At 42.4% G+C, this 16,472-nt stretch overlaps 1 protein-coding gene across 2 annotated transcripts in view; it reads left to right on the top strand.

Moving 5' to 3' along the window:
• The window catches only part of NRIP3 (nuclear receptor interacting protein 3), a 55,722-nt gene extending 42,739 nt beyond the window's left edge, over positions 1-12,983 (top strand). For both annotated transcript variants that reach the window (XM_050955170.1, XM_050955169.1), the window contains 5 exons: positions 119-201; positions 5,286-5,425; positions 6,877-6,929; positions 7,035-7,132; positions 10,763-12,983. In XM_050955170.1, the coding sequence (XP_050811127.1) occupies positions 119-201; positions 5,286-5,425; positions 6,877-6,929; positions 7,035-7,132; positions 10,763-10,778 (390 nt within the window). In that variant the 3' untranslated portion in view covers positions 10,779-12,983. The remainder of the gene's footprint in view (positions 1-118; positions 202-5,285; positions 5,426-6,876; positions 6,930-7,034; positions 7,133-10,762) is intronic.
• The last annotated feature ends 3,489 nt before the right edge of the window (positions 12,984-16,472 follow it).

Genomic DNA, 16,472 nt, shown 5'->3' with positions numbered 1-16,472 from the left:
GTGCTATTGGAGTCCTGTGTTCCATGTACATGGACCTTTGCACAGCTGCAATTAACACTGGATTTCTTTCTTACAGTCAGTTGTTCCTTCCAAACACTCTTTTTTTTTCTCCTTGCAGTGTGCTGGAAAGGACTTGAAAGCTGTGATTGACACCAGTTGTCAGTATAATCTCATATCGTCCGCATGTTTGGATAGACTGGGGTAAGCGGCCTGTTTAAACCTAACTCATGGTATAAGGCAGCATGTTGAGTACTCATACATAGTATCAATGCTGGTGTACAAATGAGGAAAGCTTTCAGAATTTCCAAATTATTTCTGAAATGGTGTTTAGGGGCCTGTTCTTCTGCCCACTGACATCAGGGCAAAAATTTTCCTCATCAAAAAGAAAGGAAATATATTTAACAATATTGGAAGACTGACTTACAATAATGTATGGCAAAACTCCCATTGACTTTAATGGAGCTGGGTAAAGCCATCAGTGTTGATATTTCCCCCTAGCAACATGGAGGTTTCAAGATCAGCTTACCATGATTATGCAAACAACTGTAATTGTTCCCTAAGCACCATTACACACGACTAGGTAAATAATGCCCATTTTCCGTAAAGTCTGTTGTTTGTTTGCACAATAGTCTTTAATGGCTGCAAAGCAGCTGCACCTGCTATGAACAAGGAAGTAAATCACATGCATCTGACACTGACAAGTGACAACGATGCATTTAGGGCTCAGTCCTGGAAGGTGCTGAGCACTCCTGAGAGGGGAGGAGAACTCTCGACTCCCAGTGAAGCCAATGGAAGTTGACAATGCTCAGCAGCATCCATAGTGAGCCTTTACACAACAGACTAGAATGGCTCCCGATGTGTCGGTTCTTCTCCATTTACATGTCAGACTTGATTCTTATACTATTTTCAGTCCCCTTAGAAAAAACAGTGCCAGCCATCAAAGAGAAAGTCTAACGAGCTGGCTTAGATCAATATATGGGCCAATTTCTGCTCTTACTGAAGTCAATGGGAAACTTCCTATTGGCTTTAGTGTCAAAATCCCTCCCTGTCAAAGAGAGAGGAAACACATTTAAATATTAAAGTACAGACTTACAGCGATGTATAGTATTGGGCCCTATATCAGGAAATTCAAAATTAAAGCAGTCACTGCTGCCGTATATTTATATGTACTACAGGAGCACCTCAAGGCACCAGCTGAGATCCAGACCCCACTGTGCCCGGTGCTGTACTGACACACAAAGTAAGAAATGATCCCTCCCCTGAAGGAGTTAGTCTAAAAATAAATAAATAAAAGAACAGAGTATTATTAACCACATTTTGCAGATGAGGACCTGAGGCACAAAGGTCTTCAGGTCACTCAGGAAACCTAAGGCAGAGCTGAAAGCTTGAACCTGGACCTGAGTATCTTGCTAGTGCTTTGACCAAAAGACCATTCTTTCTCTCAGCCAGCCGTTTGGGCCATTTCAGTTTTATGTTTGCAGTGACATGAGATATGGGGAGGTTGTCCTCCAGTGTGATTAATGCAATAGCTTTTGTTAGTTTAAATCGGGACATCTAACCCATTCAGTTCTGGCATCCACTGATGCTCTTGTGCTGCAGCAGAATGCAGCAGCACAGTTTACTTCAAAATGACATAGATGATACATGGCTCAACACTGGAAAAATTAGGATGATTTAATATAGGCTTTTATATTTCATGCAGCCATTGAAATCAGAGATGGAAAATACCTATTAAGAGATCTCATCCATTTCTCTGCCAGTACAGGAAGGTGCTTATAGTACATTGTCTAGTATTACTTTGTGCAGTCTGGTGTTAAAGGTCCCAGGAAAGGACTCCACCCACTGGACTCCTTCACTACCTAAGAGATCTCACCATCAGAATGTTTTTGATATTCACACTGAATTATCCCTTTCTTTTTTCATCCTTTTAAACCTATGCCTTGTGCCACCCTAAATACTCTCTTTACATGTTAGGTAAGAGATCAATTTAATTAGTCTGATATGATCTTCTACCAAATCCTCCATGCTTAGCAGTGAGAGATAGTAATGGGATCTCTCTGCAGAAAGGATAAGAAGGATCCCACTTCATCATCATTTAAATACCTCCTTTTGCTGGTTATGGATAGAGCCTTCCTACTTTTCAAGCTTGCTTTCAGGCTGATTTTCTGTCTGAGTGAACATTAATGAACACATTCATTACATGCCCTCAAGGAGCTATCACCATGCATCCATCTTGTACTAAGGTTCTGTCTGTGTGGCAAACTCCATCCACTGCTCTGCTTTTCTTAACTAAGTCTGGCTCTGACTTGCAACCAAAAGCAATTCAGAAAAGGCAAAAATCCATGTGCCCTCCCCCAAGTAATTGTTCTCTCCCTTCCTGCAGGCCACATTCAGCCCTTGGTTACAAATGTGCAACTCCACTGAAGTCAATCTGGCCCTGACTAAGGGACAAAATAGGCCAGATCTTGCCTTCTCCTCAGCTTCCTGTGCACTGCTCTAGTGGCACAAAGGGGGCAGAAACCAGCTGCATCTCACCTGTAGATGTACATCCAGCATACCTGGCTCCTACAGACTTCCTTCCTTGCAGCCCTCAAAATAGGTGGTATTTAAGGAACAGGAAGGGGAATGGAGGGAGTGTGGCCAGAGTGCTGCCCTCCTGTCCTCTACTGGCAGACAGCTCCTTGGACATTCTTTCCAGTTCATAGAGTTTACAGCAGCACCCAGTCTGCTCTGAACATTTCCAGGGTCGACGTAAAGCCAGTCTGAAGATCAAGGAGAAACAAGTGGCTCCCTGATGCCTTTCCCCACCTGCTTTGCTGTTCCCATCAGAGACTGGGTGCACCAGAGGATCTAGGCTGGTGATTTTAGCTAAGATCACAGAGAGCCATGGAATCCCTGCCAAATCAACTGAGCTATTTTTTTCTATATAATGACCCTTAACATTGAATATTCAATAGCAAATTTCCATGTCCCCCTCTGTCTGTTACCTTCTTAGCGGGCAATGGAACACAGGAGCGGCGCCTGGGTTTCGGGTGCCCTAGGCAGAATTCGGGGGGCAGCATTTTGTGCGCTCCCCACGGGGCGCGCGGGAGCTTCCAGTTCCACTGCCATCGCGCCGCCGAAGAAGGACCCTCCTCTGAAATGCCGCAGGCGACAGTGGCAGTCATTGAGCTGCTCAATTGCCTGCCGCTGTTTTCCGCAGCACGTTGGCAGAAGGTCCTTCGGCGGCACGACGGAAGCGGAACTGGAAGCTCCCGTGTGCCCCGTGGGGAGCGCACAAAATGCCACCTCCCGAATCCTGGCGCCCTAGGCAACCACCTAGGGTCGCCTAATGGAAGCGCTGGCCCTGATGGAACAGCTCAGAGAGCCTTCTGCATCCCATGGGTCAGATTTTCAGAACTGCTGGTTCCCCAGAACTCCAACTGAAGTCCATGGGAGCTGCATGTGCTCAGCTTCTATGAAAATCAGGCTCTTTGGTCCTGACCCTGCAAGATACCAATCTCCCCTCCCCCCCAATTAAGTCAATGGGAGTTTAGGGTGCTTGGCATCTCTTGTGAGGCTCAGGCTGTATGATCTTTTTTTGTATCATGGGACTATGAGCCTGAATTCCTGTTCTTTTAGCTACATTACTCACCATCTGCTGGTGAATCATAACTGAGCCAGCAATGATGTCTACACACTGAGATAGCAGAGAAGAGACCCACTTGCCAGCTCCATAAAAAAGCTTTGCGTCCCCAGCTGAGATATCTATTGACATCAGGGGCAAGACCCAATGCATCTCTTTGCCCTATATTTTACTATAAGCTCTGTCTGTCTGTCTGTCTAGGCATTTACACTGCACTCAGTATACCTGAACACTTACACCTCCTATAAGACAGCCCAGACAGAAATAAATCGATAAATGCAGATCTAAATATGCCATATCATATCATAATTCATTATAGAAATTGGACAATAGCCTTCTTTGAAGAGAGTCCCTCCGTGGCTGAATTTGCCCCATTCTCTAATAATTCCTGGTGCAGCCGCGCAGAGTGCTGCTTAATATCATGCGACTGCTGGTGGAAAACAGGATTTCCTAATATTGTGATTATACTTCTCCTGAGTGGATTATCAATTTAGATGGTGAGGTCATCACTTTGTGGTGCTTTGTCATGTGCATTTGGTAGAAATATTATTGGTAATCACCTGCTTCACTCTGAGCAATCACAATAATTAATCAGAATGTTAAATGGTAATGAAATCAGCTAAAGGAGTTTTGCCATTCTATTCAGTTTAGCTGTTGTAGAGGGAAAGTATTCCACTTCACTATCTTTAATGTGCCTGGCAAACCAGAACACATGGAAAGCTCAAAAGAAATGGAAATCAACAGAATTATAAAATGGAAACTCTTTGGTCCTTCACTCAGCAAGACAGTTCTATGGGACAGGAAAATGGCTCTTTTAATGGAGCTCGCCTCAAAGTGCCTTGTTCAAAGCTGGTTCCTCTAGAGAGGACTGCTCTTGCAAAGCAGATTTGTAGGGGGAAAAAAACACCTTACAACAATTAAAAATGACTCTGGATTTATCAGGAATTATCGCTTTGTGTTTGAATGTCTACTTAATTTCAGTTCAACATAAAATGTGAAAAAATGTACCTAAATAATCCATACATGTTATCAGAATAGTCTATGGAATGTAGTAATCTAGGGAAAATATTGTGCTTGTTGAAATATAATACATCATTGATAAGCATTTCCTCTTCTTCTGGATATTTTATTTATATGTCACTACTTCCAGTTAAGTAACCTGTCATCATCTGCTAATGAATAAAAATCACATATGCTCTCCTAGTTGTAAGATACTCGGGAGAAGTTTTGGGCCAAATGATGATGTGGTGTTAGTGGTTCAACATGCCTTAAATTCAAAGCAGAGCAGCACATGCTTACACCCCCAGGGCTGAATTTGGAACTTTATAACTAGAAGACAGCTTCGGATTAACAGATTCTTCTGTCCTGGGGAAATGAGAGAGAACTCGAAGGAACAGACTCCTGCAGAAACAAGCTGTGAAATATAACCCAAAATAATTTCTTCATAAAGGGCTTGATCCCACCCCATTGAAATTAATGGGACTTTTGTCATTGACTTAAACTGGAGTAGGATCAGATCAGGATACGGTATCATCACAGATAGGTTACCAATAAAGCAGCTTCAGATGATAATCACTTAGTAGGAATGAACGGACAGCTCAAAGAATATAGTTTTACTGCCATTTCAATGTTAAATGCAGTTACTGGTTTCAATGTACAGGTTAAAGGAGCATATCAAAACATACAAGACTGAAGGTGCGAAGATTTCATTACCACGCGATATGAAAGTGATTGGCCAGATAGAACATTTAGCTGTTACTGTGGGAACTATCCACGTGGACTGTTCTGCAGTTGTCACAGGTAAGTGGTTGGGCAGTATCTTTTCAGTGCTGTAGATATGATATAAGCTGATCCCATATCTATTTCAGTGTGCTATGAAGTAGGTAGCACGTTCATTTTTGCTCATCAACAGCAAATGTGAAGCTGTTTGACCATTTTAAAAATAGAGATCTTTAATATAAGAATGAAAGTGTGTTTTTTTCTCTTAGTGATTTAAAGTGAATTTATTGCTGGATCAACAGTTCAAGTCTGTCTGTTTATCCACAGAGCAGGTATCATAAAGGCATCAGCATGTAAGATTCCCTGTACTTCCCTGCCAATAACATATCTTGTCCCTGACCTGGAAATAGGGTGACCAGATGTCCCAATTTTATAGGGACAGTCCCAATTTTGGGGTCTTTTTCTTATATAGGCTCCTTTTACCCCCTCCCCACCCCCCGTCCCAATTTTTCACATTTGCTGTCTGGTCACCCTACCTGGAAATAGTTTAGTCTCCATGGCATATTCTATCCTTGGTGCCTCTATTGTGACTGCCAAAAAAGATGATTATTTTGTGTTGTGGAAATCTGATCACAAGGAATTGGATGGAAGTCACCAAACTCATTTCACACCAGGGCCTGATCAGGCAGTAACAACTTTCAGTCACTACCCTCTTTGAGTCACTGTCAGACACTGATCTAGAGGTGAAGAGCTCTGTAGTCTACTTCTGATCCCTCAAGGCTCATTCAATCTCTTTAGCAACTGACAGGGGCGGCTCTAGGGATTTTGCCACCCCAAGTATGGCAGGCAGGCTGCAGGCAGGCAGGCTGCGGTTTGCCTGCAGAGGGTCCGCTGGTCCTGCAGCTTTGGCGGACCTCCTGCAGGCACGCCTGCGGGAGGTCCACCGAAGCCGTGGGACCAGCAGACTCTCCGCAGGAAGCCGCCGAGGGCAGCCTGCCTGCCGCCCTCGCAGTGCCAGCAGAGCACCCCCTGCAGCTTGCCGTCCCAAGCACGCGCTTGGCGTGCTGGGGCCTGGAGCCATCCCTGGCAACGGATCTGTATTTAGCTGAATGTCTTTTCCTACAAAGTGGAGCTATTTGCAAAGAATACAATAGATCAGTGTTTCCCAAACTTGGGAAGCTGCTTGTTTAGGGAAAGCCCCTGGCAGGCCGGGCCGGTTTGTTTACCAGCTGTGTCTGTAGATGTGGTCGATCACAGCTCCCACTGGCCACGGTTCGCTGCTCCAGGCCAATGGGAGCTGCTGGAAGCAGCAGCCAATACATCCCTTGGCCCGTGCCACTTCCAGCAGCTCCCATTGGCCTGGAGCAGTGAACTGCGGCTAGTGGGAGCTGCGATTGGCTGGGCCTGTGGACGCAGCTGGTAAACAAACCAGCCTTACCCACCAGAGGCTTTCCCTAAACAAGCAGCGTCCCAAGTTTGAGAAACACTGCAGTAGGTCATGGTTAATTCAGATCTGATTTTTTTTTTAACAGAAGAAAATGAGAAAAACTTCTCCCTTGGGCTCCAGACCTTGAAATCTCTGAAGGTAGGATTTATCTTGTGTGTACTCTCTTGTTCTTTTACTATTGCAGAGGGGATCACTACGGGTTTTTTATTTCCCCTCTTACATTAGTATTTATTATTATTTTAGTGTGTCATAAATATGGAAAAGCATCACCTTGTACTGGGGAAGACAGAGAGAGAAGAAATCCCATTTACTGATAATAACATCTCCACAAATGGAGAGAAGTAAGTGTGTAATTCTAAAGTTATTCTGGAATCTCATGTATATGTTCTCCTTTTAGCCTGTAATGCAGATCTGGCTAAAGCAGTCATCAAACTGGACCTGATCCAAAGTCCATTGATAGAAAAGGAAATCTTTTCATCTACATCAAAGGGCTTTGAATCAGGCCACTGGATTGTTTTTGGCTGATTCTTGTCATGTTTTTGTAAGCTACCCTCAAACAATAGAGGGGTCATTTTCAAAGAGATACGCAGAGGGGTTTGACTTAGCCACTTAGCTCTTTTTGAGGTTAATGGGGGTCATTTGCCTGACTCCTGGCACTCTGCTTTGAGAATGTTCCCTGAGAAATATTTTTTCTGGAAAGGACTTTAAACACAAGGGAAATGAATACACACAAAGCTGTTACTAGCCCACAGTGCAGAAATGTTGTGAAGCACTTCAAGGTAGTGTTTTTACCCCTCCCCCCCATCCCATCCTGACACCAATGGTGCCTCTCTGCTGAGCTAGCTGATGGCCCGAGGCTGCACAGAACAGCTTCCCAGTGGAGGAGAAATCAGTGACTTGGAGTCTGGGTATATTCTAAGAGTCACTTGCTTTATTTACACATACCAGTCCTAAACTGAGGCAGTCTAGGAGCATGCAGGACAATTCCTTCTTCCAAGAATAATAATACACCTTTAGCCCGATATAACACTGTCCTCAGGAGCCAAAAAATCTTACTGCGTTATAGGTGAAACCATGTTATATTGAATTTGCTTTGATCCTCTGGAGTGCGCAAACCCTCCCCCCTGCCTCCCAGGAGCACTGCTTTACCATGTTATATCCGAATTCGTGTTATATCGGGTCGCGTTATATTGGGGTAGAGTGTAATAACAACACCTAGCTCTTGCATAGCTCTTCCCATCAAAGATCTCAAAGCACTTTACAAAGGAGTAGCATTACCCCTCTTTTCAGACGGGAAAATGAGACACAGAAAGATGAAGTTTCCTAAGGTAACCAGAGCTACAGCTAGAACCCAGATTTCCTGAGTCCTAGTCTGGTGCCCTGTCCATTAGGCCACATTATATCTCTCTTTGAGTGTTACATCAACATCTGGTTACTAGAGAGCTACTCTACCTTAAATATGGACTCTAATCAGAGACCAAAGCAGAGACCAAACTCACCTGCAGCTCACACATTGGACTTTCTTTCTGGACCACTGCTCTTTACAACAAAAACTTACAGCAACACAGCATGTCTTCCCAAAGCTGAACATTTGCTCGTTGCTAAGAAAAAGAACTGGGAAGAGTGTGTGTAAGAGCACCACCTGCTGACCCAGGACATAACAGTATTCTAGGTTTACATAGTGTTGTTCAGGTGTCTTTTAGCAGCCTGTTATTATCAATAATTATTCGTATTATAGTGATACCTACAGACTTCAACTAGTTCAAGGCCCTGTTATGCTAAAGATGACCCCAGTAAATACAGCCTAGTGGCAATGAGAAATAAATAGGACTTCAACTATTTCTATTTGCTTTCATACAGCAACATTCACAAAAAGTAGGCCCATGTACTAATAACTAGATTAGGGAGTCTGGGCATGTGTATATACAGTGGTTGCCATTAAAAGTCAATGTTTACCAACAGCTGACACACAACTGTCCGTGAGATACCACTGTTCTTTCCTATTCTAAGCAGAGGGAAATACTGACTGTGTGGTGCTTGTGGTCCAGCGTTGACTTTTTAATGACAACATCTGTATGCAAGTCTCTGGCATTTCTGAGACTTCCTCCACTACCATCCTTTGCAAATCGTATATTTTATCATGATGATACCAGACAGTGCTGCACCCCTGGCATACACAAAACTCCTGTTGACTCCCAACAAATTTACTACTCATGGGTCGACTGAGTGCAGAATACTGGGTTAGGATTGAAATTTGGGATACTTTGCCCTTGGGAAATTTGGGATTAGGAATATCATTTAGATGACTCTTTCAACCTCCAAGGTAAAAAAGCGTGCTTTTCCCTTTTCCTTCAAGACATATGTGAATATGGCAGAAGCTAAGGTTGTGGTCTGCTAGAACTGGCACCAGTAAGAGGTGCTAATATTACTATCTCTTATTGCTGACTAGGGTCCAATCTTGCCATTTTTACTCAGCTAAAATGTAACATACAGACTTCAGTGCACCCACCGTTTCCCAGTTCCTACGACTCCAGGCGAAAAGCACCTACCCTTACCCAGTTCCTAGGACTCAGGGCCACCCACGCCCACTTCCTAGGGCTTGGTGTAATCTGATTCATTTAAGTACCAACCCTTACCCTTCCACGGGCTCAAGGCATACTCTTCTACAGATTTGCAGGATCTTTTTACCAGTGAAAGACCCTTACACAGAAATATCCTTATCCTCTATTTATTAACAATTACCAAGAAAAAAACATGTTAGGCTCCGTGGGTGCTCTGGGGCTGGAGCACCCCCTATCATCCCCCAGTGCCTCTCCCCCCACTGGTTGGCCGGCCGATCAGCACCTTCTCCTCCCTCCCCGTGCCTTCCTCTTGCTGCAATCAGCAGTTTTGTGTGGGGGGGGGGGAGAGGAGCAGATCAAGGATCTGGCATGCTTGGGGGTGGGACAGGGACAGAAAGAGGTGGAGTGGGGACTTGGGGAAGGGGTTGAGTGGGGGCGGGAGCTGGTGCAGAGCTGGGGGTTGAGCACCCCCTTTCCCCCCAGCACATTGGAAAGTTGGTGCCTGTGCTAAGCATACAATGCTATGCTTACCAGTCCTGATCACACAGTTAGACTTTCCCTATTAGCTATGCAAGGTCAGTAACGGCTGGGTTCTGGTTCCTTGCTGCACATCATGGTCATGCAGAGGATTCTTAGCAGCTCTGATTTTAAGCTGTGTCTTGTGGGGTGAGTTCTTCTTCTTCTTTCAGGTCTTTCCTTCTTATTCTTTTCCCCCTGCTGGTCTCCTTCTTGGACCCCAGTTTATATAGTGAAATTTGAGTCCTTCTTAGCTATACCTTAACCAATCATTTTACTAAAATATTACATAATAATACTTTGACCAATCCTAACATATTGCAAAATAATTCTTTAACCAATAATACCCCACCACCTTAGTTGATTTAAATCTTGCAAAATTAGTTATGCAACAGACAGAAACAATCAAAGAACCAGACAGAGATCATACAGACGAACAATGGAGAAGTATTCAGAGGGGTAGCCGTGTTAGTCTGTATCAGCAAAAACAACGAGGAGTCCTTGTGGCACCTTAGAGACTAACAAATTTAATTGGGCATAAGCTTTCGTGGGCTAGAACCCACTTCATCCGATGCAAAACAGTAGAAGTATAGATTTTACAATCACAACTGTTAAGTGATTCCTTGCCAGACAGAATGCCATCAAACAACATTTTCTTTAAACATCTTAAGAGATTCCCTTGCTTATCTGTGATGGTGGGTAATATTAGGAGGGGGGCGTCTTCTTAACAGCCCAATATTTCATTGTTCTGATATAATTTAGAAGGAAAGTGAGGAATTGACTTTTTGCTTCTTGGCTCTTGGCTGCTGATCTCCTAATGTGGCTGCAGCAAATAGCCCCGGCCCTTACAAAAACTCCTATTGTATTACATTCTTTTTTTTCTTCCCATTTCAGCTCTTCTGAGGAATAAAGACAGAAACACTCACAAATGAGAAACCCTGACATCAAAGCAAAGCTGTGCAACTGTTCCAGAGGAAATTGCAACATGTATCATTGATAACACCTATGCTAGGCTAGCGCTGTAAAGCTAAATTAAATCATATTCAGTAGCCAGTACCTTAGAAATGTTGTCTTGTTTTTGAGATAGAAACATATGCTTATTTTCTAGACTCTTATATAGTGCACCACTGATTATGAATGGTCTGACAAACCTGATGAGTTTACTCTAATGATGCAAAAAGTACTTTTTATAGCAGCCTCAAATGAAGCAACTGTGTTTATCTGTGATTAGAAGCTACCAGAATTAGATTTTTACTAATGATTTTTTCAATAGCTACTATTTATATACACTAAATTGACATCACCAGGTTCAAATAGCCATAGAAGGAAGCCACTCGTATTAAAATATCAACATAAATATCACATATTGGTAAAAAAAAATCATTCTAATAGCTATAACATTGTTGCCGTGTTATTAAGAATGTGACTATGGAGTCTATGAGAGGAACAATCATATGATTATTCACTGATCAAATTTGTCTTCAGGACTTCTATTTACCAGAAGACTATTACCAGGACTAATCATAGTTCAATAACAGCAATTCCAGAAAATTCTCCATCCTGCTAGATTTGCATGTTGTGCCATAAAGAAAGAAACAAGCACAAAGTTTTACTGTTTAAAAAGCAGCCGTGATGCTGATAGACAATTTGGCCTACTAGATTCAGTTGTGAACCAAGCCTTAGTGGTGTCGGATATTGTGATCCAAATTCACTTTGAGCGCCTTCACTTTTTTCCCCACCCAAGTGCTACTCCCTGAGCCTATGCCAACACAACAGCTCTAGACTGAGCTTGAAACTACCCTTGGAGCACCAGCAGTTAGATAGCTAGGTTGGCTTTAAACTCCTGTACTTCAGTATCATTATCTTTAATGCACTATTTTTATATCTATCTGCAAATTCCCCAAGTAGTCTTAAAATGCAAGACCAAACCTGATCCCCCTGACGGAAACTGGGAGTTTTCATTGAGACCAGCATTTAGCCCTTTTTGCTATCTTATTTTAATGATGATTCTACTACTTCACATAAAGCTTACCTGTATAACAAAAGAAATCTATTGCACCACTTGAAAGCATCTGGCCTTTTACAGTAATCCTCTACATATTTGTAAAGGCTAATAGGTATTATTTACTATCACCAGCTGAGGGGCTTCTTTCAAAGCTAAGAACTTTGCTAGACAATCAAGTCAACTAATATCCTTCCTTATGTTATTGAGTCAGAGTGTTTGGCATAACGTGTTAACACAGCTAGATTTTCAAGGAGGCTCTTTGTACTGCTTCTTATGCTGTGTAACTATGGGGCTGAATCCTGCAGCCATTACTAAGCCTACACGCAGGTACCAAAAGCACTTAGGTACCAATTCAGCAAGGTACTTAAGCATGTACTTAATTTAAGCATGTGTTAGTCCTACTGACTATGAGACTTAACTCAAGTACTTAAAAATATACGTGCTTATTACGTTCTTTGCTTGATCAGGGCTTCAGCTGGTAAAATCCTGCTAGGCCTAATTTCTGCAGCACCCACTGAACTCATTGGGACTCAACACCAGATAGGAATTGGCCTAATGGGAATTTTGTCTGAATAAGGACAAAGGGGCTCTCTTTGACTTCATTGGGAACCAGATCAGGCCCAGAGCATGGCCTGCAGAGTTTGATCCATGGTATAGGTTTGTCCTGAGTTTAGCTGATCTGTTCACAATAACATTGATCATTGTACACTGCAATCCTATGACTACAATAGCAGGTCTAACTTTACCACATGGGTGCCTGTATTTTACCAACTTAAAGCTTGGTCTCTTGCAGTGGATTTGAAACTATCCATTTTTAGTCTTGGGTATTTATATTGCTATCAGATTTGGATTATTAGTGTTTTGGGCTATTTTCTATTTCAGTGATATGGTGCAGTACTCTCCTGTACATACAGTATTTTATATAAGACAGCTCTATGTATAGGAGAGGTGGACTGCACTGTATAATCCTGCCAATGTGTTGTATAAATTTCTTTCACTAAATAGGGAATATATTTAATGAAACATATATGCCATGAGTTTTGTATTTTGGTACTTTATTCTTTCTGTATTTGTTACCCGTACTGAATGTCAAATTAAAGTCTAAATAAAGTTTAGCTGCTATTACAGTTTATTTGTTTGTGCCTTGAATACGCCAGTGATCTGTTTTTACAAGACTTAAACTTGCAGCCATTGAAAATACGTAACAGGTCTCTGGCCTAAAAAGTAGTTCTGTAATTCTGCAGTAGTGACATTAGTCATTTTCCCTGTTATCAGGACATGAGTCTCTTCGTGATCACCTGCTTCCAAACATGCTAAATAGCATGTAGCATATTGTTGTAACAATGTTGGAACTTATCTTATTTCGCTGTATATCAGACTGCAATATGATGTCTGAAATGAATTTTGCTTGTTTCCAATTTTACTTTTTAAAAAAAGAGCTGTTTACACTCACAATAGGTTTCCCACCTCCTTGAGACAAATATAGGAAGGTTTAGAATAATATGAAGGAGACTTTGTGAATTTCAGAGACTCCTATAATCATACTCCTAGAAACCCGGAAAGCAAAATAATTAGATGAAAAAGATAGAAAGATCGTTAGTGGGTAGTTTAGTGGATATATTGTCTGCAACATATCGACAATAAAATAGCAGAAACCTGGGAGTTAAGCCTTCCCCAAGCTTTTAATTTTTATTTGAATAGTTTGTAGCATTGAGGCCTAAGAGTGCACTATACAAAGCACTTTGTTTCTGAAGATATTTAGTAGGAGATGTTGCTGGCCTCCTTATAATTTACAGGATTTACTGTCACACTATCCAACATGCATATAATTATTGCTTCTCTAATCTAATGTCCTGCTGAGCTGAGATTCCTCACTTAGTTTAGAAATTCCTTTTGATCCTTCGCTTAGTCCTTCATATATAACCTCTCCTTTTGTCACATCGCCAAATCTTCTTTCTTTCTTTCTTTCTTTCTTTCTTAAATAATACAATTTGCAAATGTTCTTTTAGGGTCCAATCCTGCATCACTAGCGTCAATGGGAGCTTTGCAATTGACTTCGATGGGCTAGGATCAGCACTTTAGTTTATATGTGTATATACTAGACTAGCTCATCCCAAGGTTTGGGCACTCACTCTGAAAACTTAAAAATCACTAATATTTAAAAAAAATTGAATTAGATCACGTAGATTGCTAGGGTCCCCACTATCATAATTTAAATCTGGCCCAAAACAATTCTTCCAATTACTAAACAACTCTGGCCAACCCTCTTCCCATTTCCTCTCCAAATGCCTGTGGGGGGTGATTTTTCAGCATGTATAGAAAGGAAATAAATCTAGGCCCTGATCCAGTAAGGCACTTTAGCATGTGCTTAACCTTAGTGGAACTACTCACATGCTTAAATGTTTTGCCCAGTTGGGATCCTGTGCTCTAATGACCCATGTCCCAGAGTTGAGGGGTACATGTGGACAATATCCTGCCAGCAGTTCCCTCTATGACCAAAGCAGCTATAATCAAAGCAGCTCCATATCAAGCCCCTCTGTGACAGCATTTGTGGCAATCCAGCACAGTGGCAGAAGCTGTTTCTTGGTAAACCAGACCCAAATCACTTTAGTCTTTAAAAGTCAAAAATGACCACTTGAATTCCAGCTGGTAGCTACAGACAGCCAGTGCAGCTCACAGAGCACTGGTGTCATGTGCTTCCTAGGAACAGTGTTAGTTAATAAGCAGCTTGTGCATTCCAAGCTCGCTACAGCTTCTGAATGGGCTCAAGGTGTAGCCTTACAGCAACCTAATCCTGGCAGGATCGTCACAACCAAGCACACCTAGGTCCATATCTGAAACAAAGAGTTGCATTCAGTGGCAAGAAAAATTGACACAAACATCCCGGGAAGGCTGCTGGAAAATGGACAAAATCAGTTTTATTTCTCACTAAATACATATTTTCTTTAAATCGCTTCCCACAAAAATTTTCACATTTGTGATGTTTTGTCCTAGTTTGGACAAAATTGTTTTCAAAAACACTCACCCACCCCCCCAAACCCCAGGAAAGGATTCCCATTTTCCAACCAGTTCTAAATAAGAGCTCTCAGTTTGTAAAGGTGATTCGCAAATAACAACTGAACATCTTTGACTAGAGGGGCTGATATAATTCTAGCCAATTCTTTCAGTTTCTTCCCCCTAACTACTAGTAATATCTTTGCCGTGTCTGGATTGAGCCTGCATCACTAGAGATTATCCAAATCCAAACCCAAATCTCCTGTAGATCCTGGGTCATCCATTCTATTACGGGAGCGACACCAGCTGTAATGGAGATATACACCCAGGTATCATCCACGTGCTGCACACACCATAGCCCAGATCTCCTTGTCACTCTTTCTAGCGTTGACACACTGACTAAAACAGATGATTATTCTGTGCTTAATCCACTAGCCCATTGTCTCTCATCTTATTTCTCACTCATTCTGATATGACGCTCTCATATGCTGGCCCTGTTAAACTTGTATTATTCTGTCCTTGGACCACTGCTTTTCTTCACTAGCCCACATGGCTTGTGGGGGAGGAAGGGTAATTTGGGGCCCTAGTGATCTCAAATGGGAGGTCTCTGTTTTTTGGGTTGAGGGAGCCAGGAAGGAAGGGGCAGTGGAGCCCTGCTTAGGAACAGGTTAAAAACCCTCAAAGTACAATCTCTAATACTGATCCCTTTTAAATAGTTGTGTGGCAGGAGGATTTCAGTCAGTACATAACATTTCAGAGCCTGTGTGAAGATGGAGGGCCAGACCCATGAGCTATGCCTGCCAATTAGTGCCAGCTGCTGATGTGCCCCAAACAGTCGAGTGGTGTGCTGTGCTTAACATGCTCAGACTGCTCTCTCAAGAGCTACTTCTCAATTGTTGCTGGGAATATGTTTATTTTCCTCCAGTTTATGGTGCCACAGTTACAAACAAATTAATTTTTTCATGATTCAATAATCCCACAACCTGCAGCTTTCAGCTTTGTTTGTCAACAGGGTGGATGTTATGATGTTCTCTCCCAGATTATAAAAAGGCCACAGGAATCAGATTTCAGCAAAGACACAGCACAAGACGAAGATAAATTCGTTGTCATCCTTCCACAAGGTGTTACGATTTTCAAGATGCTCAGAGCTCCTGAAGCAAGAAACGAAAGGAAAACCTACACACAGCCACTCGCAGACCGTGGAAAACCCAAAGCTCCACGCCAGACACTCCTAATGGGAGCCTCTCCATTGACTTCAATGGGCTTTGGATCAGGCCCAAAGCCCATTTCACGGTAAGACTAGGAAATCTACCACAAGAATAAAATATTGGCTATCCCAAGCTCAAATAGCAATTCCGTAGCCAAACCTCAGAACGACTATTATCTAGAGACCAGAAAGTCTTTTACCAACTATAACAGTGTGTGCTGCATACTCATTAAGGGTATACCCCTCTAGCCCAGCCTATAAGGAATGTATTTCTGAGGAAGGCCAAATAGGTTATATGTTACAGGGATCATGCAGTAGCAAACCACTGTATCTATCACAGGTATTAAGAAGGCCCTTATTACCATAATATCTGATTGCCTCATAATCCTTAATGTATT

Source organism: Gopherus flavomarginatus, chromosome 5 (genome assembly GCF_025201925.1).
Source record: "Gopherus flavomarginatus isolate rGopFla2 chromosome 5, rGopFla2.mat.asm, whole genome shotgun sequence".
Lineage (NCBI taxonomy): Eukaryota > Metazoa > Chordata > Testudines > Testudinidae > Gopherus > Gopherus flavomarginatus.
This window is presented reverse-complemented; position numbering and strand designations above follow the sequence as displayed.